The 25,030-nt window shown below is 37.5% G+C and overlaps 1 protein-coding gene across 1 annotated transcript in view; it reads right to left on the reverse strand.

The window, feature by feature from the left end:
* LOC104287500 (chromosome unknown open reading frame, human C8orf34) overlaps positions 1–20,604 on the reverse strand; it is a 138,272-nt gene extending 117,668 nt beyond the window's left edge. The window contains exons 1-3 of the mRNA XM_009886216.1: positions 20,463–20,604; positions 19,337–19,468; positions 10,696–10,824 (exon numbers count right to left, since the gene is read on the reverse strand). Coding sequence (XP_009884518.1) covers positions 10,696–10,824; positions 19,337–19,468; positions 20,463–20,604 — 403 coding nt within the window. The remainder of the gene's footprint in view (positions 1–10,695; positions 10,825–19,336; positions 19,469–20,462) is intronic.
* Between the last annotated feature and the right edge of the window lie 4,426 nt (positions 20,605–25,030).

Here is a 25,030-nt window from a genome sequence, read left to right on the forward strand (position 1 = left end):
GTGGTGTCAAGAGAAAAGAAAATGGATTCTTGGAGAGAAATTTCTTAAGGAGATTGTTACAGTAATCTTGGCATGATGATTCTTCTGAAGGCAGGATTTACCATACTCTCAGTTATACAGAACTTTATGTTTTGGCTTCAGCTCCATTAACATTAGCAAAACTCCCATCAGTTACTGATAATACAACTCCATTAGCAGAGACTGGGATAAATTAACCCATAAAAAGGTGGGTGTAAAAAAGTTTCTCACTTTCTTCCAAGACACTACTGCACACTTAGAGTGTGCCCACTCTTACCAACTTTCTCTTGCAGTTCCCAAACTGACAAAATATCATGGCTGTAGTTAAGAAGAGAAGGGACTTGCACTCTTTGTGCAATAGACAGAAAATCACAACAGTGAGGTGATTTTTTGGATACAGATCTCAGGTAGAATAATATGGATTCCAAGTTTTGACAAAGTACTTCCTCAAAAAATTAAACCCATTGCATATAACACCCTAACCCAGAATCCTGAGAACGCAACCAGAGACAGTCATAATTATCATACAGGACTATTTAGGACTTCTGTTATTCTCTTAACCCTTAGCACACTCCTGATTTTTTGGTAGTCAAATAGGTTACTGTCAGTTACTTTATTTTCACATAATACATGGACAAATTAAAAAAACTGAATTTCTACAAAGTAATGGTAACAATGTTTGCTATCTCTGGTTCATGTACTTGCTAATATCCAGAGATCAGCATTTTTTTTTAAAAAAAAAACAACACCTCTTTTCACTTATTTCTATATTTGACAACAAATAATTGGTTGTGCTCTCTGTACCTTGTATAGCTATTTTCATTTTGTTTCTCTGTGGCTTTTGTCAATGTAAAAGAAGAAAAAATAAATTTTATTTTTTATATATTCTGAATAGAAAAATGTCACCGTAAAAATCACAGAGTACTAGAGACAAAGGGACAGCCCATTCCATGAAACTAGTTCAAATGGAAACACCTATTTTTCAGGTGTTGGAAAAAAATCCGTAAGTGTAGCCAAAATGTCTTCTACCTAACAATTTAGTCACTTCCTCCAACTGTAGCCTTTTTTCATCACAACTTAATCCTAATCACCAAAGAGCTCTAACACCAGAAAAACGGACACACCTAGTTTGTTCAAGCTTGAATCCAATGGCTTTGTTAGAATATAATTTATTAGGACCAACTGTTTATGAATTCCCTCAGCTTAAAGCATTTAAAGTCTGCGTGACGGTGAACGTAGAGAGTGGAAGTTTTACGGCTGCTTCATCATTGCTCTGCCTCAAGTCACTGAGCAGTGGATAAGAATGGGACTGTTGAAAAAGTTCTCCCTTTGTTGGGGAAGGTCTTCTGATGTCAAAGGCAAATCCTTCAGGAGTATGGCTTTACCCTTTCTCTCACAGCAGCTGTTTCTCACAGACAACATTTGCTATAGTTTTATATCATACTATTATTGACAACTATACAGTAGTCCTACCATTCTTACTTTTTGCAATGAGGAAGTGCAGTGTTGCGACTAATAGGGTGAGAGGTTGGCTTGCCACCATCAGCTAAGGCTCACAGACAAGACTTAAAATGGGAATTAGTTAGGTGCCCTACTGCCAATTTTATGTCTTTAAAAATCCTCCCTTTTCAAAGTAATTAAGGGTGCTGAATTTGATCAGGCATCGCAAGCACCCAGCCCATTCAGCTGTCTGGTGAATCACAGAGACAGATTCAGGGCACTTGTTTCTGCTTTTGAGTGTAATGACCCTCCGTGCTGTAAGGGTGCTGGAACAATAAAGTAATTGGTCTGAACATGCTTTCACAGTCCTTCAGAAATGCTCTACAGCCACAACTACTGCCATCTCTGATCAGCAACAAATCTGGAGTGGGGCTGTTCATGCTAGCACAGCCTCTCTCAACTGGAACACTTTCATCCTGTCAATAGCTAGGGTTTTGAAAAAAACTGGAAGAACAAGGTAGGCTCTGATTGCAAGAAAGGTCTGGCACACTAGGATTAAACGAAATGTGACTACCAGATGCATTGTAATAATAATGCAACTTATTAATACTTATTATACTTTAATTACTATTATCGTGCCTACATTAAGCAGATCTTACTGTATTAGCCATATACCTTATGGATTTTTTATACCTAAAATACTAAACCAGTTGTTTGTCATGCCTTTTTAAAAAAATATCATGGATTATTAAATTGCCCATACATATACAAAACCATTCTTTACACAGTTATCTTAGATTTCTGTTCCCAATCTTCTATCCCTTCGGCAATCTGCAGCAGCACAATGGTAAGAATGGAGAAATAAAGATGATAATCATTGCAGCATTGTAGCACCTTCTTTGATGAAAAGCCACCTCCCAAAATGTATCTGCACCATGTTTTAATGAAATAAAGTCCTTTTTGAGTCTAGAATGACTATCTTCCACAGTAAAGAAAAGACTTCCTTCTTAGAACATTCTGCTGACCAGGAAATGAACTTTCATTCAAAAGAAAAATGAACACTGTTAATAAAAATTCCATGAGTCTTAAAAATGCCTAGCTCTTTCATATGCAGTTCTTAGCAGAAGAGTTTTATTTGTTGGTGCTCCCCTGCAACAAATACAATTAATCCAGTACCTAATGTCTCTCCACTCAGTGTTATTATTTCTCTTTGAAGAGTGATTTTTAGACTTTGATGCTCTCAATTCAACAGCATAAAATTAATTTTCAAAACAGTGGGCACCGTATGAGTTCAGGTCTTTTTGAAATGGCAAGTCATAAAATCCCTGTCCGCTGCATTATTCCTGATGAGCTTAAAAACTTGAAATATCTTCGTATGCTATACACACCTGAAATTATAGACCAGGTGTTCTGGTAAGAATGAAACTTGAGAGACATCTACCATTTTTGCTTTTATTTGTGGTCCTTAAATAATTACAGGAAGAGATAACAAAATAAAAATTAGCTGAGAATTTTTTAAGACTTACATTTCTCTAAATGCACAACGAACACCTGACAAGTCTAATGTGTACCTAGTGATAAGAAAATAAAATGCTACGACTTTAATGTATGCCAGACTACCATTATTCAGATCAAGGAGAGCAAATATGTTATGCATTTTCCTAAACATCCAGAAGATGGCCACAGAGCTCCCAATAGCCAGTTTTACTATTTGCCAAAAAGCCTTCTGGATTTGACATACAGGTTTTGACATACACAGTTTAGACACACTAAGACAACCCCAGTGCAACTGTGACTAACTTGACAAAATTAATTTTCAGGATTGGTCTAGGCCAGGGAATGTGTGGATGGCTGGACTGTCAACCTCATAGTGCATCACAGGTTCTGTAACAAACTCCAGGGCAGAAACAGCATTATTATTCTACCATTATTAATACTGCAGCTTTAAGCATGAAAACAGGAATACCTCATCATGTATCAACTGCCCGGCAGTTAACTGTCCCAATGCATTCTCCCATCCATTGTAAATCAGGGGAAGCGTATGTTCCCTCACTGGTGGGACAGTCCATCTCAGATGTACTTGCATTTCCCATGGCAAAACCTCGTGCCATACTTCAGCTGTGAGCATAATAAATTCCAGACCCTGTGCCTGTTTGCACCATGTATTAAACACAAGGTAAATTCAAATTATTTATTTTACACCATCCTTGGATTATAAAGGACGTAAAATGATAGTGCTGGTTGCACCAAACAAAGCATTTCCCCCAGAAAACATATACACAAGAGCCAAACCAGCTCAGGCATTTCTGTATAGGAACTTTATAATGGATTTGTCATTGACTGTCATAATAGACGTTATTTCCTTTACTTACACTGAGTCATTTTACAACTTTCAAAATTAGACATATGTCCTCCAGTAGTAACTCAGAGATTTTCTGTAAAGGCACACTGAATTGAAACCTCAGACTTCTTGCCAAGGAGGGGCATATGTTCTTATATCATTAAACAACTATGTATCAAGTTTCTGTAGTGGTATCCATCTTGAAATAGGATAATATTCCTCTCAACATCTAATCATATAAGGACAAGGGAAACTGTCATCTACAAGGCACCACACATTAACATATCAACACACTATACATCAGTATAGTCACTACTGAGGAAACATGAATTTAATCCCTCCTCCACATGGTGGCTTCAAAAAAATAAAAATAATTAATCCCCAGCAGAAGAATCTGTGCTTTAGACATGCAGCATTCCTATATTCAAATTTCTGAGTTACTCCAATAGAGAATACACGTTTCAGGATGAGGTTTGGTGAGTAATGAATTAGGCAAATAGAGAGAAACAAAATGCAAAGTACCCACCAAATATTATGTCCCAGAAACCCTCCTAGGCCAAGGTCATCTCAAAAGAGAATAATCAACACTGCAGAATCTTTCAGAACTCTTGCTTTTAGGGAAAGGTGTACACGGCAGTAGGTTGGTTAAGACGGATATCCCACAACAGCCAGTTGCCAAGGACAGAGTCATAGATCACCCTTCTACTACCCCCTGAATGCCAACCACCTTCTTCTATGAACTAGACAGTACCATATCTGAAATGACAGTCACACAAACTCCAGTTCTGCAATAGCATTAGGGAAACATTTAGCAAGCCAAATACTGTTCCAGGAAAGGACACTGTAATTCAAAAAGAGACTTTAGTCCTGGAAGTTAGAGTTCGCTAGATCAGAATGGCAAATACCTCCACAAAGGTAATCAAAAATTTAAAATCTGTAGGAAAAAGATATTCATAACTGAAGTAACGGTGAGGTCCCAGCCATATAAGCCTCACTTTATAATTGAATAGCAATAATTATGTTCACATTCTTCCTGTTTCAATCTCAGAAAATATCATTATTTTGTATTATTACTCATACATCACACTAAAAGCAAATGGATTTTATGAGCAAAGGCAGTATCGGATAACAGCTGCAGTACTGAGATAAAATTATCTTCCTTAAAGGTTTGATTGAGCTTATCTAAAAATGTCGATCTCAAAATAAATCACAAACATTGATCTCACACAAGAATAACACGATTTTAAAGTTCAGCCTGAACAGAAGAAAGGAAAAATCCTCTACAGAATACTGATGACTAGTTTTGTGGTTCAATTAGCAGAACACATTTAGGGCTCAATGCTCAACTGATCATGGATAAATCATTTTTACAGACTAAGGTCCATTTCAGACCAACAACTTTGTATGACTGAAAAAAAAATACTAAAGTATTATGTCTTAAAACAGTGCCCCTCATGGGGTGATTGATAAAGCTCTAGTTACATGCAGGTCTGCACTCACAGTTATATCATCATCAGAAATGCCTAGTTTCAATGGGAAAATTCAGTCTTTGATAGGTGTTAGCGGCATTCCATTCAAATACATCTTTCATAACCAGAATGTAAATCAATAATAGTTTCCTACAGTGTAGATGCCTCTAAATGAAACCCCATTCTAATGTGTTTCAGAGACTGCTAAATGCATTGAAGTAGTTCATGATGCATATATTAAACTTCTCACATCCCACATACTCGCAGGTTCATCCACAAAACCGAGGAAATGATTTTAGTAGTCTGTTAACATATTCTGATCTTTTTTTGAACTAGTTCTACCCTTATTGTTATGAGAGATTTACTCTTGTTGCTTATCTTCTTCCCTGTGAACATACGCTTTTACATTTCAGTATCTTTTTCTTAAACGGATAAGATCATGCTTGTCTTTCTTAAGCTACGCATAAACAACATCAACTGATTCTAACATTGTGAGAAACAACTGTTTGTGATACTTCAGAGGGACTCAGGGATCTTTCATTCTTGGAGATATTCAAAAGCCATGCACATAGTCCTGGATGAATGGCTCTAGATGGCTGTGCTTGAGCAGGGGGTTTTGACCAGATGACCTCCAGAGGTCCCTTGCAACCTCAACCATTCTGTGATTCTATGATTCTTTACGGTTTCCAGCAATATTTCCTACTAGACTGCAGATCTTATTTACTAATTATTGATTTACTGATTACTCCCCTACCAAATTAAGAAACAAGAGTACTTTTTTCCTATTGGTTATAGCTAGATTCCATTATTTCTGGGATTGCCCCCAACTAATCGACTTGAATTGTTTCCCAAATAGCTTTGGTTAATGTTAACTTACTACCATTTTCTGACCTTAGAATGTCTACTGAATTCAAAGCATGATAAATTTGTTTCTTCCCCTCTGATTTGTAGTATACACCTGGCTTTAACAAGGATTCAAACATAATCAAAATTTTGTTAGTAATCTCTGCTGAAAGGCTATGTGTAATTATGAAAAAGTACCCATCGCACAGTAGAACACATTAAGTGTCATCAAATGCTGTTACCATGTGTAACTGAAACATTCTATATGCATACATTTTCAATACATGCTCTAATCCTTAACTGTTCATATAAAAGAGTTAAAGTTGCTCACAAAGCAGGCAGACTTCATATCTACTTTGCAGCAAGCTCTTGTTGATTTAGTCCTCATTTTTACCACTCAAAACACTCATAATTCACAGTTTTCCATCTCTTGTTATCTATTTTTCCACCCTTAGAAAATGGGGGTTGAAGACAGATATATTCATGAGCAAGATCCTCAGCTATACAGGAGATTTTAACTCCCTTCAAAAGGCAGACAGGCCAGAAGGGGAAATACAAGAGCATACATTTGAAACGGCATGGAACTTTTCATACTTATGATCAGCTGAGGGAGAAGGGTGACAGCAATAAAGATGAGAGACCTTGCAATCGAAGAAAACAAAACATGCACAAGGGAAATGCAGTATATTCCTGTTTGTTGCTTCATCAACCAAAATCTCCCCTAATTAGTTGACTTGGTAGTTCAGAATTCACTTCAATGATACACAACTGACTGGAGAAGCAAACAAAACCCAGGTTTCCCACATGAGTAGGCCTCTGGAAAACAGTATACTTAAATCCCCAAGCTCCAAAGCACTTAGACCATCATTATGGCAATAATCTTTTCCAGTCTCTCGAAACTCGTAAGATACTTCTAACACGGAGTGTGAAGTCACTTTTGGTTTCTCAGATCTACTGCAGCACAGAATTACACACACATTGTCTTGGTGGGGCTTGGGAGAAGGGCTATAAATATAAGGAAGTTCACTTTTAATCACTAGGAGGACTGAACATAGGAGAGACCAGACATTCAGATGCCTGAGCCTCACCTTCCAAAGCTTTCAGGCAGTTCTAATTTTGCGTGAAGTGCACAGGTTTGTTTCAAAGCAGCTATCTGGACTGCATAGTGAATGAAGCAATAGAAACTAGAGTTTAATTCACAGGCTGTGTCAGCTACATAGCAGGCAACGAAGTCCTGGAAACTCACTACACGATCCAAAGCTTATCTTTAAAAATGGAAATTAATTCCAGGACTTGATGGAAAATTCATTTAACTTCAAACATCTGGTTTTATGTGGCACTCTTCCCTGTTAAAATACTGAAGAATGAAACGAGAGGGTGCTGTAAAAGACGGTTGATAGTACGTTGTAATCATCTGCATAGCGAACTACGTGTTGAGCCACGTGCCTGTCCAACACTGCTCCAAAAACAGATTAGTATCAAAGGTGCATTAGACTCATAGACTTTACAGACATGCTTGTAGAATCAAAAGCACTAACTAGCCTGCCTAAAACAAGCATTAACACTGGAGAAGGTAGCTACAGGACCTTGTCATGGCTTTTGTAATAGGGATGCTTGTTGGGCACAGCACAGAGCAAGTTTCACGTTTTATACTTTTAAAGTTCTAGACGTTGAAACCCTCTAAGATATTCATTCAAACCCTAAGATATTCATTGAAACCCTCTAAGATATTTTCTATATGCAATCTGTATTCTACCTTTGGGAGAACAATAAAACCACATTTATTTTCAAAATTATACCTTTTCTTTTTTTTCAAACTTTTGACATTTTTCATTTTGAATTTTTATATCATCCTAACACATAAGAAATCACAGCACAGATTATTTCCAGAAGTGATCTGAAAATCAGGAGTACAAAAACTGGAAACAAGGACATACAGCTTAGAATTAATCTGATGCAAGCGCTTAAATGATACAACCAAAAAGGCTGAAGTGCAAAATGAGTAACAACTATCAAAGAACACAAAAAGCCACAAGAAAAGATACCATAAATACACTAGGAAAGGAGGACAAAGTCAAATACAGAACTATTACATCGAAGAGAAGGAAAGCAAATAACAGATGATACAAAGAAATCCCAGTGTTCCATACTTTCACTGCTTCAGTCTTTACAAAAAAATTAATCGTGGCCAGATGCTTAACACTAGTGATTTTAAGAGGAAAAACTGCAAGCCAGATGATGGAAAGCTGAAAGATATTGTGATGACTTACATATATTCAAGTTGGCAGAATCTTGTGAAATTCACTCTAGAGCACTTAACTAACTAGCTGAAGAAACCTCTAATCCATTAGCAACTGTCTTTCAGGAACGGAGAGGACAGAGAAGGGCAAATACCATATCTTTCTTTAGGAAAGAAAAAGGGAAGACATGGGAAACTACTAACCAGCAAGACTAAATCTGACAGCAGCAAGAATATTTGACAAAATTGTTAAATAAACAATGTATCAACATCTAATGGATAGGAAAGGTGATAAGAACCAGCCATCGTGAATTTATCAAGAATGAATCACATCAAATCAGTCTAATTGTTTTCTCAACTGAGAAACCTGCCTAGTGGGTAAGAGGAAGAAGTAGATGTAAAATACTTCAGCTATAATAAGATTTTGTTTACTGTCCTAGATGACACTCCAGTAAACAAATTAGAGAATTACATTCTAGGTGAAATCACTGCAAGGTAGATAAACATCTGGTGGGAAAAAACACACTTACTGAGTAGCTTTCAAGGGCTGGTTGTCAGATCTGAAATGGAATCATGAAGAGGTCTGACAATATTTCCGTTAATGATCTGGATGAAGAAACAGAGAGCACACAACATGAAAGTGAACTTAGGATCAGGCTGGAAGTGATTTAAAGGACTCTGGGGGATATAATTAAAATTCCATATTATCTTGATAAATCATCAGAAAACATCAAGTACTAGCAAGAAATAGTGAAGAATATTTCATTTGTGAAATAGCTCTATGAAAACCTGACTCCAACAACACTGACCAGGTACATTCACCTCCAGTGCAAGTGTAGAACCCAGAAGAGTTGCAGTGTTTTGTACTCCAGTTAGAAAACTCTGCGGCAAAGACAGGTACAGAATGCTGAAAACTGTATTCTCGGTATAAGGAAGCCAGAGCTCAGTGGAGCCTATACAATATCACAAGAAAAGACAAAGATGTAGGATTGAAGAGTGGATTTAGTCCTTTATTATTGAACTCTCACACCTGATTGGTTTGTCTCTCCAGACAGTGAAAACATAACCCCTTCTGAAATTGAAAAAAAATGTGTTTCTTTATCTTTGTTAAGTTTGGTTACAAGTTTCTAAAGGAGAAAGTCTTGAAAATGACACACCCATCACAGTAACATGGTCAGGCAATGGTGGTACTGTAAATCTGAGACCCTCATTGGAGGTGATTTATCTCCTTAGAGGCAGATAGAGCAATTTAATAGAAATGTATTTGAAAAGAGCCCTGTAACTATACCACTATAATTGATATAAATATGAAAATTGCCTAGAATATAATTGTTGTGAACAGCCGAAAAGATTTGGGAGAGGGGGAATTTGTGCAAATTAGTTTTGTGTTTTTGACACAATTTGGAAAAATGCTGAATGTCAAAATTCTCCGCAAACCAAATCTTCCATTTTTCATTCAGCTCTGTTTCTGACCTCACCATCTGCAATTTTTCCAGTGAATCAAAAAGTGCCATGAATAAAATTTAATGAGAGGAGAAACAAAATATTACTCATTCAAACGTCTCCCAGACCACACCACACTTAGTTTTCATGTACTATGGCAGAGAGTACTTTTCATACTTTGATAATTTTTAGTAGTGTTTGCTCCCACCAGTGTACTTCAGAATTTTCTTCTACAGGAAAGAAAAGAGGGGGGAAAAAAAAAAAGCGCCATTCCTTATCAAATCCAGTCGTTCTCAGAGCTACTACTTACACGAGCGTATTATTTTTAAACACTGCTCCTGTTTGACTATGTCTTTTAAGGGATAATACTTGGGGTTTGTTATGAAATAGTTGGCTACCATGTTTTTGAGTATTTATTTGAGATGCTTTAAAATATTTATTTGAATTGCTTTTGAAAACTGGAAGGAATTCATTGGGGCCAAGGACACAAAATACCTAATTGATTTTCAATGACAGGTCTGATCTCCATCAATGAGGTTAAGGCTTCACAAAGGTTAATCCAATCTAACTGCTACCACCCAAAGGAGCAGTCTAACTGCTGCATGTTCCTAACACTTTCCTTAAACCAGTGTCTTGTGTTGATCTCTTTATGAGGTAATTCAGCTCACTAAACTAGCAGAAAACTAATATAAAAAAAAGGAGGTGCAGGTGAAGTAGTTTCAGTCGGTTCGAGAGCTGCTAAATTATCTCAGACATTCTGTAAACCTCATCAACAGGAATGTAACTGCTGATGTCAATGAACTCGGTCTTCACTGAATAGAAGACCACGTTCTTGATATATACTTTGAAATTACAATTCAGGCTGAGTGGTTACATTAAAATACTAAAATCAATCAACTTACTGCGAGACAGATTCTCAAGGGCTTTTCCAAGTTTTTTGCTCTCTTGAAGAATATGATTTAGTTCATCAAAATCATGGTTCTCCGGTTTTGTCCTCCAATCCCATTTAGGATGCTCTATTGACCTTGGCACTAAATATACACAGATATATAAATGAAGTTTAGATTTGGTAGTTCAGACTCCTACAGTAGAAAAAATGCTGCACAATGAGTTTACAAGCTCAAGTACCTTGAGTGGAAATTGCTTAACTATTCTCCTATTTTAACAGCTGGAAATATTTTCTTTGGTCAAAAGAAGTAAAAATGAAAACATCTATGAACAAACGCATGGTTGGGATGATTCTTGTGACTGAATTAAGTGGTAAACAGGAATAATTAATATTAACAATTAAAAATAAAAAAATAATGTATTAACAGAAAAAGGTAATAAAAATATTGCATAGGAAGGTACTTCATTTACATCAAAACAGAATTATGTGTCCTAGAGGCCAATACGGAAAAATGTCAAACTGAAAATGAGTAACTGGTACTTTTGTCTTTGCTAGTCATTTTATCAAAAAGAAAAAATAAATATTTTAGAAAAAGCTTTTAAAACAACATGTATAGACATTTTTTTTAAATATCATAAAGTGTATATAACAGTTTATAAAAACAGTGAAACAAAATATGTCCCTATTGTTCATGCTGTAGAGCCCATAATCTTTATTCTGATACTTAAACTCAGTCTTTGAGAAGCACAGTCCTGAGCTTACAGTCTCCTACCCATTATCTATTACAAAACCCTTTGATTTAATTTTAAAATAACAGTTTCTCAACAGCTAAGCTAACTTTAGCTACAATGGCAGGGAAGAAGAGAAGGAGTTTCTCCGATAGGTATGACCCACAATGAACAGAACTGCATTGACCAATGTGAACATTTTGAACAATTTGTAGAAATGCAAACAAAAATGATGCTGTCTCTGGAACTGCAGTTTAACATGTTCTTTTTGCCAGTGTTCTGAACTAGGCGATCTGCTGCCTTCGCCACCAAATGCAATTGCTGGGTTGTGTCCAAACACAGCATTACCGTGCTGAGAACTGCACATGCTGGTGTGAAGATGATGATGCCTAGTCTACGTTCCCAACAGAAAGGACCAGTTGCATTCATCCATGGTTGCTAACTAGTCACTTAAAAATAACTTCGAAAACAAAGCCTATAATATCCAATATATTCTGGCCAGCTTTGAAATTTTTATTTACTGTTTTGACAGCTGTCAAATAATTTATGCTCACAAACTTCATTTTCCTTACATGCTAAGACGGAAACTTGCAGACTCTGACAGGTCAAGTGGTATCTTACAATCATTTGGAATTTCAGAGTGCTTTTATGACAGTACAAGCAAATTATGGTCAGACTTCAAGTTCTGGTAGCTATTACAAAATGTGTTAAATAGCTGTTGCTATTGAAATTTGCCTTACTGCTCACTGCCCTATGTGTGAATATAGAATCTGCTCCACTTTGGATCAAGTCCACTAGGGAAAGTTGAAGTTAAGTCAATAGTCATCTTTTCCAGGCAAAGAAATGGGATAATGGTATGTTTAAGTCCTTTGGTCACAAAGAACGTGATCCCATCTCCCATAGACATAAAACAAGCCATTTTCAAACCAGACATATATACAGACTCTGACAACCCACACTATATTCTGATCTGTAACACCCATTCAGGAACCTGGGTAAGCATTAGGGAAGTTAAGACATTAGACTGCAATTACAGACATTGTCAAAGACAGAAGACAAAGGAGACGCTAAAAAGGACCTACAGAGGTAAGAGTAGGAGGAAAGAGACACAGGAAGCCTCAATACAGAGAAGGGAAGAGAAGGACAAGTTGGAGTGTCAGAGTCCAGTTCTGCTTTGTGTTCAAAAAAGACATCATGTATTTCATTCTGAGGACAACGGAAATAATGAGCTATGGTGATTCCTAGTGAACAGATATAGTCTTTAAGGTATTAGGGTATGAATAGCCTCTGCTCAGATGGACAGCTTATAATTTTTGTTCATACTTTTAAATGCCAATCATTTAATTTATAATTCCTGGTTTAGGAACCACTATCTTCATTAAAAGTTATCTAAATTTTTGTGTGACCAAAAATTGCCTCTATTCATAGACCCTAGTATAATTAACTTAGATTTAATAGCACAAGTTCAGTATTTCTTATCCTTTTTCTTATTTACAGAAAACAAAATGTTCCATCTAGTATTTTTTCTAAACTTTACTAACTGTAAATATAAATATTTAGTAAACTAGAAAAGGAATTCTATAACGAGGTCTCTATTTTCACTCACCTTCGTTTTACATTGCAACCACATGCTCCTTTACTGCCTGACTTTTCAGCCATCTCATCTTCTCCCTTCAGTGTACCAACACTATATTCTACAGCATCTCTCACTCTAGCCTACTAACAGTTTGATAGACTTTTCTTTCCATGTTTATACTGAACTCACCACACCACAGAAAACTCATAGTACCACCAAAATACAAACAGGCAATAATTTCATATAGTAGAACCACATACAAAGATGACCAAACCTTAGAGTTTCCAGGTTGCAGGAAATTTTAACAAACTGGAATTTGATATCACGTCAGTTTGAATCAAAATACATTTTTCAAAGCACCAAAGAAAAGAATTTTTGAGAAACCATGCAATTTTTTGATGGGTCAGAGGCTGAATGAAACAAGCATAAGTTCTACTCAACAGCTGTGGAGCTTCTGGGACCAGCAACTGCTGAGTATATGGACCAACCTGCATCAGGAAAATGAGAATATCAAGAGTCTTTCCTTGGAAAATAGGGCAACTTGCTCAAGAGACAATGATCCGGTCCCTAGTTTCAGAGAAATGTCCCACAAACAAAATGTTTCAGTGAACCATTTTTTACTTCAGTGAAAGTGTTTCAAAACAGATATGCTGTCATGGAACACTTCTGAGTTTCAATAGAAATTGTTTCAACAATGAATTTCGCTCATTCTATCGAACCAAAACTGAGGGTAAGTTATGCAGAATTAGAACAGACTGAAATTTTTATTACTTCTAGAGAAAACATAATTCTTACTTACCTATTCTTTACTAAAACTAAAACCTACTTCATTACATCATGTGGCATATCTCTCCTTTCAAGCTTCGTCTTCTGCTTGCTTACAAATGTTTTTAAAATATAAACTTGTATCTTCCCAACTATAGGATCAACAAGCACTGGTCATTTTCAGATGGATGGCTTTGTGTGAAGCATGCAGAACTGTATAACGACGATATGAGCCTTCCTTGAGATCTTTTGAAATACATGATCTTCTTCTGTATGTATGAAGTACATCATAAATAATTTCCATGCATATGCCACTATACACTTAGTAAAATCCTTTCATAATATTCTAACCTTCCTTTCTTTATTATACTCACTCATTCCTCAAAATCATATCAGCAATTTTAAATCACTCATCACATTACCTGCCTCAACCTCATCTCTGTTATTTGAGAGATTAAATAACATTTTGTTTTGAAATTATTTGCCTACAATTCAGAAAATTTATTACCTCTACATCATAGCATTTGTACAGAAATATTTAGGTTTTCCCTTTATGGAGCTGAGATTTCCCCACCTCACCTTGGAAGACTGCAAAGACATGCTCTCCAGTATTTCTGATTTTCTAGTGGCGTGCCCTCCTAACAAAAGCACATCAGATTCATTCACAGATGTGTTATGAATTCTGTCAAAAATCAGTAGACCTTTATCTTCTACTGGATGATGGTACAAGATCAGTACTGTTTTTATCTACATATACGTGCGTTTTCAAGACCTGATTTGCAGACAGAATCAGACCAGTTGCTCATTAAATCCTACATTTCACTGACACATCGTACAACCATCTTACATCTCAAAGAACAAAAACATATGTGTTATTATTGAGCATAAAATTATTCATGTATTTAAATCTTACAATAGCATTCAGATTAGAGTTCTTTGATAATATAGCCAAACCGGTTTACACAGTACCTGGATATTATAATGCTAAGAAAATGATGGCTTTCAGTCCTACATTGACTAAGGGCAATCAAAAGTACACAATATTGTAAATTGTAAATGGGATATGGTGAGAATGGTGAACTGAAGCAGAGTGAAAGGATGATCTGTGATCTGATTTAACACGGAGGTGGTGAAGAGATCAACCTACTTTGCCTAAAAGTAGCTAGCTGGGAAGCAAGAAGTCTGTTTCACAAACTATTTACAAACTCGAAATTTGTTCGTCTTCAAACACAGAATGTAATCATCTAAACATTTCATTAAGTATATTTATATATGCACAGACACACACATACACTAGGAGCCCCAGCTTCAAGTCTCTTCCTTGCCAAACAACAGTAGCAGCTTCTGCTTAACTATGTTTTTGCACACACAAAACAAGTGGTCAGATCCCTTAGATACCAGGACTTCTTGATTCTGTGTTTGTTTCAGGTGCGACTGAGATCGTAACAGGCAGGAGGAGGGACTGGAGGAATCTTTCCAGTAAAAATGTTGAACGCCTATGGAAGAGATTATCTATGCAGGAATAACATCCACACTGCAGTCAACATCATCTCTTCTGAAGGAAAAAAATATTTCCTAATTAAATAAATCAATTCCTCTGATGTTTCCAAAGATTCCTATGAAATAATAATTCTCAGTTCTGAATAAACTTACCAGTTCAGGATCATTTAAACAAGACAGTTGGAAGACAACAGCTTTGCAACAGAGCACATTACAGCTGATGGACTCCTCTAAATTTTGGGTTTATTTTGGCAGTTTTGGGGGGTTTTTTAGGTGGCTGTTGGGATTTGTTTGTTTGTTTTAAACACAAATCTGAGTAAATCTTCAGGTATCAGCAGGCCCAAAACATTCTGTTTCTCAGATGAATCCTTACTACTTCTTTGGAGAGGCTTCAAAAAAAAAGTACAATGACACCCAAAAATGTTTTGAGGTACAAGTTGAAGACACAAAACAAATGGAATATGCTGTGCACACCTGGACAGAGTAATAAACGGCTTCTGAACATGCTTGCTTTCTGCTGATCTGTGTGGCTGAAGGGGCATACAGTACCCCCTGATTTTGGCATAAACCCAGCAAAAAGATGTCAAAACGCCTCAGTATTAATTTGGTTGTTAGCAGAAAATAAGAGAAGCAAGATATGGCAAAAAGGCACATGGCTGAAAACAGGCTCTGTGATAGGAATTTAAAAAAAAATGCAGTTCAAATACACAAGTTATTTTCAAAAAGTTGCAGAGACAAATATTTGCAGGGGTAAGTCACGAAAATAATAGGAGGAATCAAGGTTTAAAACAGTGGTACAGACAAAAAAATAGGAAAGGGTGTAAACAGAAAAACATGGAATCAGAGGATAATTAGGCTGGAAAGGACCTCTTAAAAGTCTTCTAGTCCTACCGGCTGCTCAAAACTGGTCCATTGAGGGCAGGTTGCTCAGACTATCAAGTTGAGTTTTGTGTATCTCCCAGGATGGAGATTCCACAGCCTTTCTGGACAACCTCTTCCCATGTTTGACAACCCTCGCAGTATGTTTCTTTTGCCCATTTTCTTTTACTTGTCCATCCCATGCTCTAGCCCTCTCATTGTCTTGGTGGACTTCCACTGGACTTGCTCCAGTACACCATTGTCTGTCATACTGCACTCCAGATGCCATCTCAAAATTGCAAAATAAACACTGCTGGCTATACTCTTGCTAATGCAGCCTGGTATGCAACTCTCCTTCAGAGCTGCAAGAGCATAGAGCCACAGTTGGTTTATATTCAAGTTCTTGTCCATCAGCACCCCTGGTATTTTTCTGCAAAGCTACTTTCTACCTATTCAGACTCCAGTTTATGCTATTGCTCAGGGTTAATCCATCCAATATGCAGGATTTTGCATTTGCCTGTGTTGAACTTCATGAGGTTCCTCTCAGCCCATTCCTTAATCCTGTTGATGTGCCTCTGAATAGCAGCCCTGTTACCCAGAATACCAACCACTTCCCATAATTTGGTCTCACCTGCAAACCTGCTAAGAGAATGTTCTACGTCCTCATCGAGGATATTAAGAAAGACTTTCAAATGGTATTAGCCTCAGCACCATTTCCTTAAGCATGCCACGATGATAGGCTTTCCAATTGGACCTTGCATTGCTAGTCACAATCCCTTGAATCCAACAGCTGAGCCAACTTTCCAGACATCTTATTGCCCACTTATCCAGTCTGTATCTCACCAATTGAGTTATAAGGATACTATGGGAGACTGACAAAGGCTTTGCTAAAGTTAAGGTATTAAACATCCACTGCTTTTTCTTCGATTACAGGGCCAGTTATTTCACCTAAGGGGGCAATCAGGTTGATCTGATCAGGGCACGTATGATCACATAAATCCATTTTCCATTTCACATTTTCCACCTTCTTGTGGCTGGGAACACCTTCCAGGAAAATTTGATCACTAACCCTCCCAGAGAGTGAGGCTAGGCTGACCAGTTTGTAGTCCCCAAAGTCTCCTTCTTGCCCTTCCTCAAAAATCAATGTGATATTTGCTTTTTTCTTGTCATCAGGAGCCTCCCACAATCATCATGACCTTTCAGTGATGATAGAATGGCTCTGCAAAGACAGTAGTCCTCTCTCAGCATGCTCAGCTGAATCCCATATACTGCCCTCTATTTATGTATGCCCAATTGCCTTAAGCACAACCTGATTCTATCTTTCTCTGTTGGGAGTAAAGCTGCACTCCCACAAACTCTACTGCTAGACTTCGGGACTCAGGTAGCCTGAAAGCAAGCCTTACCAATTGAAGAGCATTATTAGATGTCCTTCAGTCCACAAGGACAGATCCTTGAGTCCAGTCTTATTACGGATATATAAACTATTTCCTTGCTTGACATTTGACCTAGTAGCTTTGAGTTCCCAGCCTCCTCTTTGTCCTTCTCCTGGGACAACCTAAGGACCAACAAGCATGAAACTTGTAGTAGGCACACAAATGAAGGGAATGACATGATGTCACACCCCTACCTGGGATAAAGACTGAGAACTTGAGATCTTTAGGAGATGGCATGGCTGTGACTTGATGCGTATCACAGATCCTGAAGTGCACGCACAAGGATGGAGAAGAACACAGTATGATGACAGGAACAGCTCACAACACCCTTGGTCACTGTTTCTAACAGTGTATCTCCATAAACAGCTGTTATCCAGCAAAGACTGTTAGATTAGACTCAGATTATGAGTGACTATGACCACTTCTCTGAATATCCCTATTTACTCCAGAGATTGAATTAAAATCCACATGTTCCTTTTGGACTGACTTAAAAATTCATGTGCCCGTAGAGAGGTACAGCGGAACTGATGATGAAATCTGAGTCTTTCTGAAGCAGGGAATGTGCTTCAAGAAGAAGAAACAGAAACAAATGCTCCATTTCCAGAACAAAATAACCCATAAATCTTGCTAGGACAATACAGTCCTGAGAAAAGCTGCGCGATAGGACACGCCTACCTGTACAGCTGTTTTTCACTGGTTACAGTTATTTATTATCAATCAAAAAGGTTTCATAACTATACAAGACTGTTAATTACCCAAAAGCACAGTGTCTCTATTGCATAAATCTATCATGATTTACTTTACCCATTGCTGTGCTATATTTTGACCCACTGAGGCCACTGGGAGATTTTTCTTTGACTCCACTGAAGTCTAGACTTCTCCACCTTGGTTTTACAGGAAAGACAGCAAGCCTTCTGTTGAAGAGTACGATATATCTCTGTTCTCATCTGGTCTGCCTAATCACGCTCCAACTTATTAGAATTGGCTATCATAAAAATTTCAAAAAGCTACAATAGTCAACAGAAGAAAATATAATTTTGCAATCTATTTTAGAGAACAAATCTTGTATACACACTTGTGTGTGTGTCTACCTATACATATAAATGTACGAATATTGTAGATATAGTTATCTGTGTAAAATATCCATTAAAAATCAAGCTTAAAAAATAAATTTCTTCAATAGCCAGTACACAAGAAGCACTATACTTCATTAAGGCTTGCTGCCTCTATTTTTACTACTTCTGTTTTACAGGTCATTGACAATATTCTCTTCAGTCACTCTATTTCTATTCTGCCTTTTCTTTCAGCGTACGTTTAGGTTCCTTCACCAACTCTCAGAGCAGAACACCTGTTCTGCTGACACTGCCCTCATACCTTGAACAGTATCTGTTCATAATTCATAGTTATGCATTGCCCGACCCACTGAAAAAATCTGTTATTAGGACCAATATCAACAGAACAGCTTTTACACATGCAAAATGGCAATGCAAACTAAAACATCAAATCATAATTGGTATCTGAACATAAAATTGTGCACGACACCCAGGTATTCTTCTCTTTTTTTATCTGTCTATCTATCTAGGATTCTATTCTATCTATAGATGACAACATAGGGTATTGTTAAATACTCATAATTCAAGTGAAAGTAAACCAAGAATCAAACTCTTCTAATATATTTATATAGCCATTTCAGCCGCTCATATTTTGCTTTCCATTTTATTCTTAATTCAACAGAAAAACATACTATGGGTTTGGAAGTATGCACGAGTTAATAATGTAGTGAAGCTTTCTTACATGACTTGGATTCCGGTGATGGTGGAGATATGTTGGACACAGCAAGGTCGCTCTTTGACTTTTTAGGCTTTTTTGCATTTACCTGCCAAGGTTTATCATAACTTCTAAAATCTCTCCTTGTTCCTTTATTTTCTGTTAAAAGAATTGAATCAGGAAATTATAACATTTGTAGGGTCATTTTTCACAGACTTCATAAACAATTAACCCAGAAAAAACAAGACCTATCAATCCAAACTAAAGTTAGCTCTTTTTGTTCTCCTATATCTGATTTATGCTAAATTTCATATATTTCTTCCATTTCCTAAACATAAAAAATTTAGAAATTCATTAATATGTTTTTCATTAAAAACATAACATCTTATTTTTTGTTATGAAAAAGTCCTTAACCACCATTTATTCTCTTACATGTTTGGCTGCCTATGCTTAAAACTTTACATTTGATACAAATAAAAAGTTAATTTGTCAGGCAACTAACATTTTGACTATCAACAATTATTTGAGATCTACTATAGTCTGAAACAGATCATCAGTCATTTTTTAAATACAAAACCAACATTCTAACAGTAGCTTGTACCAGAATATCAAAGCTAAAATTTCTACTTTAGAATTAGAGCAGATATTATTTCAGATTTTTTTGTATCCTTCTGAAGATCTACAATCATAAATTATTCACACTGGAGTTCATAAAGTAGTAATAGCACCTTCTCATTAAGTGTTGGAATGATGGGTTGTTAAAAATGTGTGTTATTAAAGAAAATACCTCAACAGAGGCTAATCACATGCATAAACACACCATGGGAGGGAAAACAAAGCAAAGCAAAAGGGAAAGCAAAGAGGACAGCAGGGGAATTAAGGGACCTTTACATGCACCTTCTTTTTCATTGAGACTGGGATTATTTCCACCCTGTAACTCTGACTTATACCCACATGATACATACACAGGCTGAGCTGATAACCAACAATAGATATTAAACTCAGTATCTATTGGACAAACAAGATTTATTGTGCATGCTCAAAACCACAGAGTAGTACCTGTTCAGTAGGTAAACGTGCAGCCAGAAAATCATGGACGAAAGTGGAGGAAGATTATACTGGAGACTAGCCCTTTCCAGCATAGAGAACATACCTGATGTTTCACTCTCTGCCCAAAGGGCAGCAGAGCCAGACAACGTTCTCTGAAGCTGACTGCGGTTCCCCTGTTTGGACTGAAGATGGTCAATTAGAAATGGGATTGGCTGGTCAGGTGTCTCTGTTATCAGCTTGGTCATCAACTCCTTTAGAAAATTAAAACAAAACAAAAAATTAGTGGAATATTGCACCTAAACTAATCTTGTATTTACCAAAAGTAAAGGAGTATTTATAAAGGAAAAGCCTGTTTTCAGCTTTGAAGAAAACAGCTGGAAACACCCACCTCCTCAAACTACTGTTAGCTTTGCCCTATGAAGTGTTCGTGTCTGAAGCGCTCTTAGCCTATAACGTCACTTATCCACTGGAATTTATGTTAAACAACCCAGCCCCCACTATCTGTTCAGATTTACCCAAACAATCTGAATACTGTTCATGTAACCATTCAGAACAAGCACCTTTTCAGAGCAGCGAGTAGCTCTTCTCTGACTCATACATCCAAGTTTCTTCTCATTGGAAATTGCTGCATCAGGAAGGTTGGTGCATTTTTGATCTCACCCAGACATGGAACAATGACCTGGTTAGACTATGCATTCTTATCTGGCAACTCCAAGGTCTGATCAAACAGGCAGACATTTTTTAAAGCAGGTCCTCCAAAATATTATTGTATAGTCATAAGCAAATATTTTATTACACTGTTGCAGACATGGATATGAAACGAATGTCAACAGGAAACCACCTCCTATGCCATGCAGTGATACTACCTAAATTGCTGTTATACACTCTGGCCTTGCAGGGCTGCAGAAAGAGAAGCACCCTCAGTATTGCTGCTGAGGTTCTTCCTGGCTCCCTACACATAAAACACAGATTAGGAATCCAGAAATAAGATGTGGCTCTGTGCTGGGCATATACCCTGAGAGGAAATCAGTGACTAATGTGGGAGGTGACCCTGAGATCCCCTAGTTCCCCAGGAAACCTGTGGCTGTCCCTGCAAAACAAAAAAGCTCCACAGAAGTAAAAAAAAAAAATAAAATAAATATGCAGCAATGTACAACAAAATTTAAAAACTGGCAAAGTTAAGTGCATTTATTTTCTCTTCATTTATCCCCAAGCATCAATCTTACCATAACTTCCACACACTTAAGTATATTTCCGCTTCATCTTTTCCACACAGCTTCGTTTAATAAATAGTTTTTCAAATACTGGTGGTTACTTGGTATTACCGCAAGTTAATTGTGTTGGAAAAATATACTTAAGAGATAGTATACCAAATAACAGTAAACATGAGTAATAGCACACAGGATTATTAAGACACAGCAAGTTATCTTTGCCCACTGCAAGCCTTTTCATTCTTTTTATTCAAGTAGCAGTTCAAACAATTAGGTATAAGTGAAGCATGTTTTTCATTTCAGAAGAAGTTTAACTTCAGAAAATAAAAAGGGGAAAACATGCCCAATCTCACATCTTGTGAAGAAATGATGATCTGTGGTGTGACTTTTGACAACTATCTACAGGGAACCAAAAAAAAGTGTCTGGTTTTGAAATGGAACTCCACAGGAAGAAATTCAGCTACTTACTAATCTTAGAAATGGTAAAGCTATGGAGTGTAAGTTCATCTGGACTGTCTCTCACCAAGGTAGGAGAAACCCTCTGACATACATCATACAAGAAAAATCCAGAAATTGGAATAATTCATATTTTGGTTGCTTGGCAACACTCTAAGACCAAACCTTTCTTTTTTTCCCTGACAAAATGCAGAATTAGTGACAAGTGGAAAGATGTAATCTTGTGCTTGTAATGGACCACAATAGCTGTAGGAGTTCCACTGCGGAAGATTCTATCACCAAAGGAAAAGTGACAACCTGTAATAGCTGACTTGTAATTTAAATCATTTCTCTGAATCATGGTTTGAAAATGATTTTTGTGTCTTATATTAATAAAAACAGAATTATGAGAACTGAGATACATGCATTGATACTATTAATTTTTTAAAGACATACATGGGTGACAATCTATTAATAATACATTACAAAATTAATGCAGCATTAAAAAAGATTATAGAGGTGAAAAATTTTAGAATGCCTAGATGTCAATATAAAACAAATGCTACTTGATTGTTGCCATCACTAACTTGCTTGTCACAGGAAGAAATGGTCTTTAATTAACAAAAACAGACCTAATAAAACTGATTATAGGATTCTTTATCTTATTCTGAGACACAGCAATAACACTAAAGAACATAATTGCACAAAGTACAACAAAAAAAGCGCTATTCCAAAGTGATGTGAAATTAGCGCCTATTCAAAAGGACCACTTTTTAATCTACTGTTAACATAGAATCATAGGCTAGTTTGGGTTGGAAGGGACCTTTAAAGGTCATCTAGTCTAACCCTTCTGCAATGAGCAGGGACATCTTCAACTAGATCGGGTTGCTCAAAGCCCCGTCCAAACTGACACTGTTTCCAGGGATGGCACATCTTACACCTCTCTGGGTAACAAGTGCCAGTGTTTCGCCACCCTTATTGTAAAAAATTTCCTCCTTAAATCTAGTTTGAATCTACCATCTTCTAGTTTCAAACCATTGTTCTATCTCAACAGGACCTACTAAAAATTCTGTCCCCATCTTTCTCATAAGCTTCCTTTAAGTAATGAAAGGCCACAAGAAGGTCTCCCTTTCTCTTCTACATTCTGAATAACCCCAACTCTCTGAGCCTGGCCTCATAGGAGGAGTGTTCCAGCCCTCTGATCATTTTTGTGGCCCTCCTCTGGACCTGCTCCAACAGCTCCATGTACTTCCTGTGCTGAGGGCTCCAGAGCTGGATGCAGTATTCCAGGTGGGGTCTCACCAGAGCAGAGTATAGGGGCAGAATCACCTCCCTCAACATCCTGGCCACACTTCTTTTTATGCAGTTCAGGATACAGTTGGCTTTCTGGGCTGTGAGGGCACATTGGCAGCTCATGTCCAGCTTTCCATCCATCAATCCCCCCAAGTCCTTCTCAGCAGGACTGCTTTCGACCCCTTCATCCCCCAGCCTGTATTGATACTGGGGGTTGCCTTGACCCAGGTGCAGGACGCTGCACTTGGCCTTGTTGAAGCTCATGAGGTTCACATGGGCCCACCTCTCAAGCTTGTCCAAGTCCCTTCTGGATGGCATCCCATCCCTCAGGTGTGTCAACTGCACCACTCAGCTTGGTGTCAACTGCAAACTTGCTGAGGGTGCACTTGATCCCACTGTCTGGGTCACTGATGAAGATATTAAACAGTAATGGTCCCAATACAGACCCCTGAGAGACACCACTTGTCACCAATCTCCATCTGCACAGTGAGCCATTTACCACTACCCTCTGGATGTGACCGTCCAACCAATTCTTCACCCACTGAACAGTCCACGCATCAAATCCATATCTCTCCAATTTAGAGAGAAGGATGTTGTGACAGACAGTGTCAAAGGCCTATTGATAATAAAGCCTGAGTGATGTAGGGATCTGTGCTGTACCATAGCATAATCAATTCCATTCCGTGACAGCAATTAGGAAAGTTAAAAGAACTATAGATATAGGCTACTTTTATCTATCTGGAGTAACAAATAAGTTGTAACAATCTTGTACACCTAAAGCAAAAAAGAAATAACATCGCCCACATCCTCATAAACTGAAAATAGCATGCAGTTCAAAAAAATACTACTTATTTGTGTAACAATCCTCAAACTGATTTGCCTCAACCACCTTCAGAGATGTCATTAAAAGTAAATACAACTTCAAGTCAACACTCAGATTATGACATCTGCCATTTAAGGAAGAAATAGTTCTTTACTCTGAGTATTCCATTGCAAAAGGGGAGTAAATAAGCTCTTAGGGATTTGCTTCTCAAGCTGCTCCAAGCAAGGCATGGAAGTGGTCTCTAACCTACCACAGCTGTCTTCCCGAACTCTGCAGAGTTTGCAAAGAACCTCTCCACCCCAGCCAGCAATAACAATAGCAGTGGTAACAGCTTCAGATATATGCTCTGTGTAAATCTACGTTCACATGCAGGAGGTGTTTTCTTCCATATCCTCCTGCCACACACACTGTTAGAGATCCCAGAAGTAGGATCAAAACTCCATGATCCCCACTGCCTTTGCCCTCCTACCAAATTCTGCCACCCAGTCCATCAAGGGACCTAACTCCATCTGCTCAGCCCCCAACTCACGAAGCTCATGCTTCCTTTGAGCCTCTTGTCATCCCCAGCAAATTGGCAATTACAAGGAAGTACGTTATTTGTCTGTGTTGAGTTGCTTGGCTATGCCATGCGGTGGACAGGTGGGAGGGGCAAGAGAAAAAACCAAACAACCAAAACCCACCCAACAAAAAAAGCAAAAAACTTCACACAGGCAGGAACTTTACTTAGTGAGCACTCAGCTCATTTTTAAGTAAAAACATATACTTCACTGAAGGTGAAAAGACATTGCAGATTAGGAATGCCTATTAGGGGCATTCTCATCTAGCACCATTCCTTAGTAAAAGAAAAACTATCTTAAACTTCTGATGAAATTATTCAAAGATTATTTGATGTTCTCATCTGTTGCTCGG

This window comes from Charadrius vociferus, unplaced genomic scaffold (genome assembly GCF_000708025.1).
Source record: "Charadrius vociferus isolate BGI_N301 unplaced genomic scaffold, ASM70802v2 scaffold885, whole genome shotgun sequence".
Taxonomy (NCBI): Eukaryota; Metazoa; Chordata; class Aves; order Charadriiformes; family Charadriidae; genus Charadrius; species Charadrius vociferus.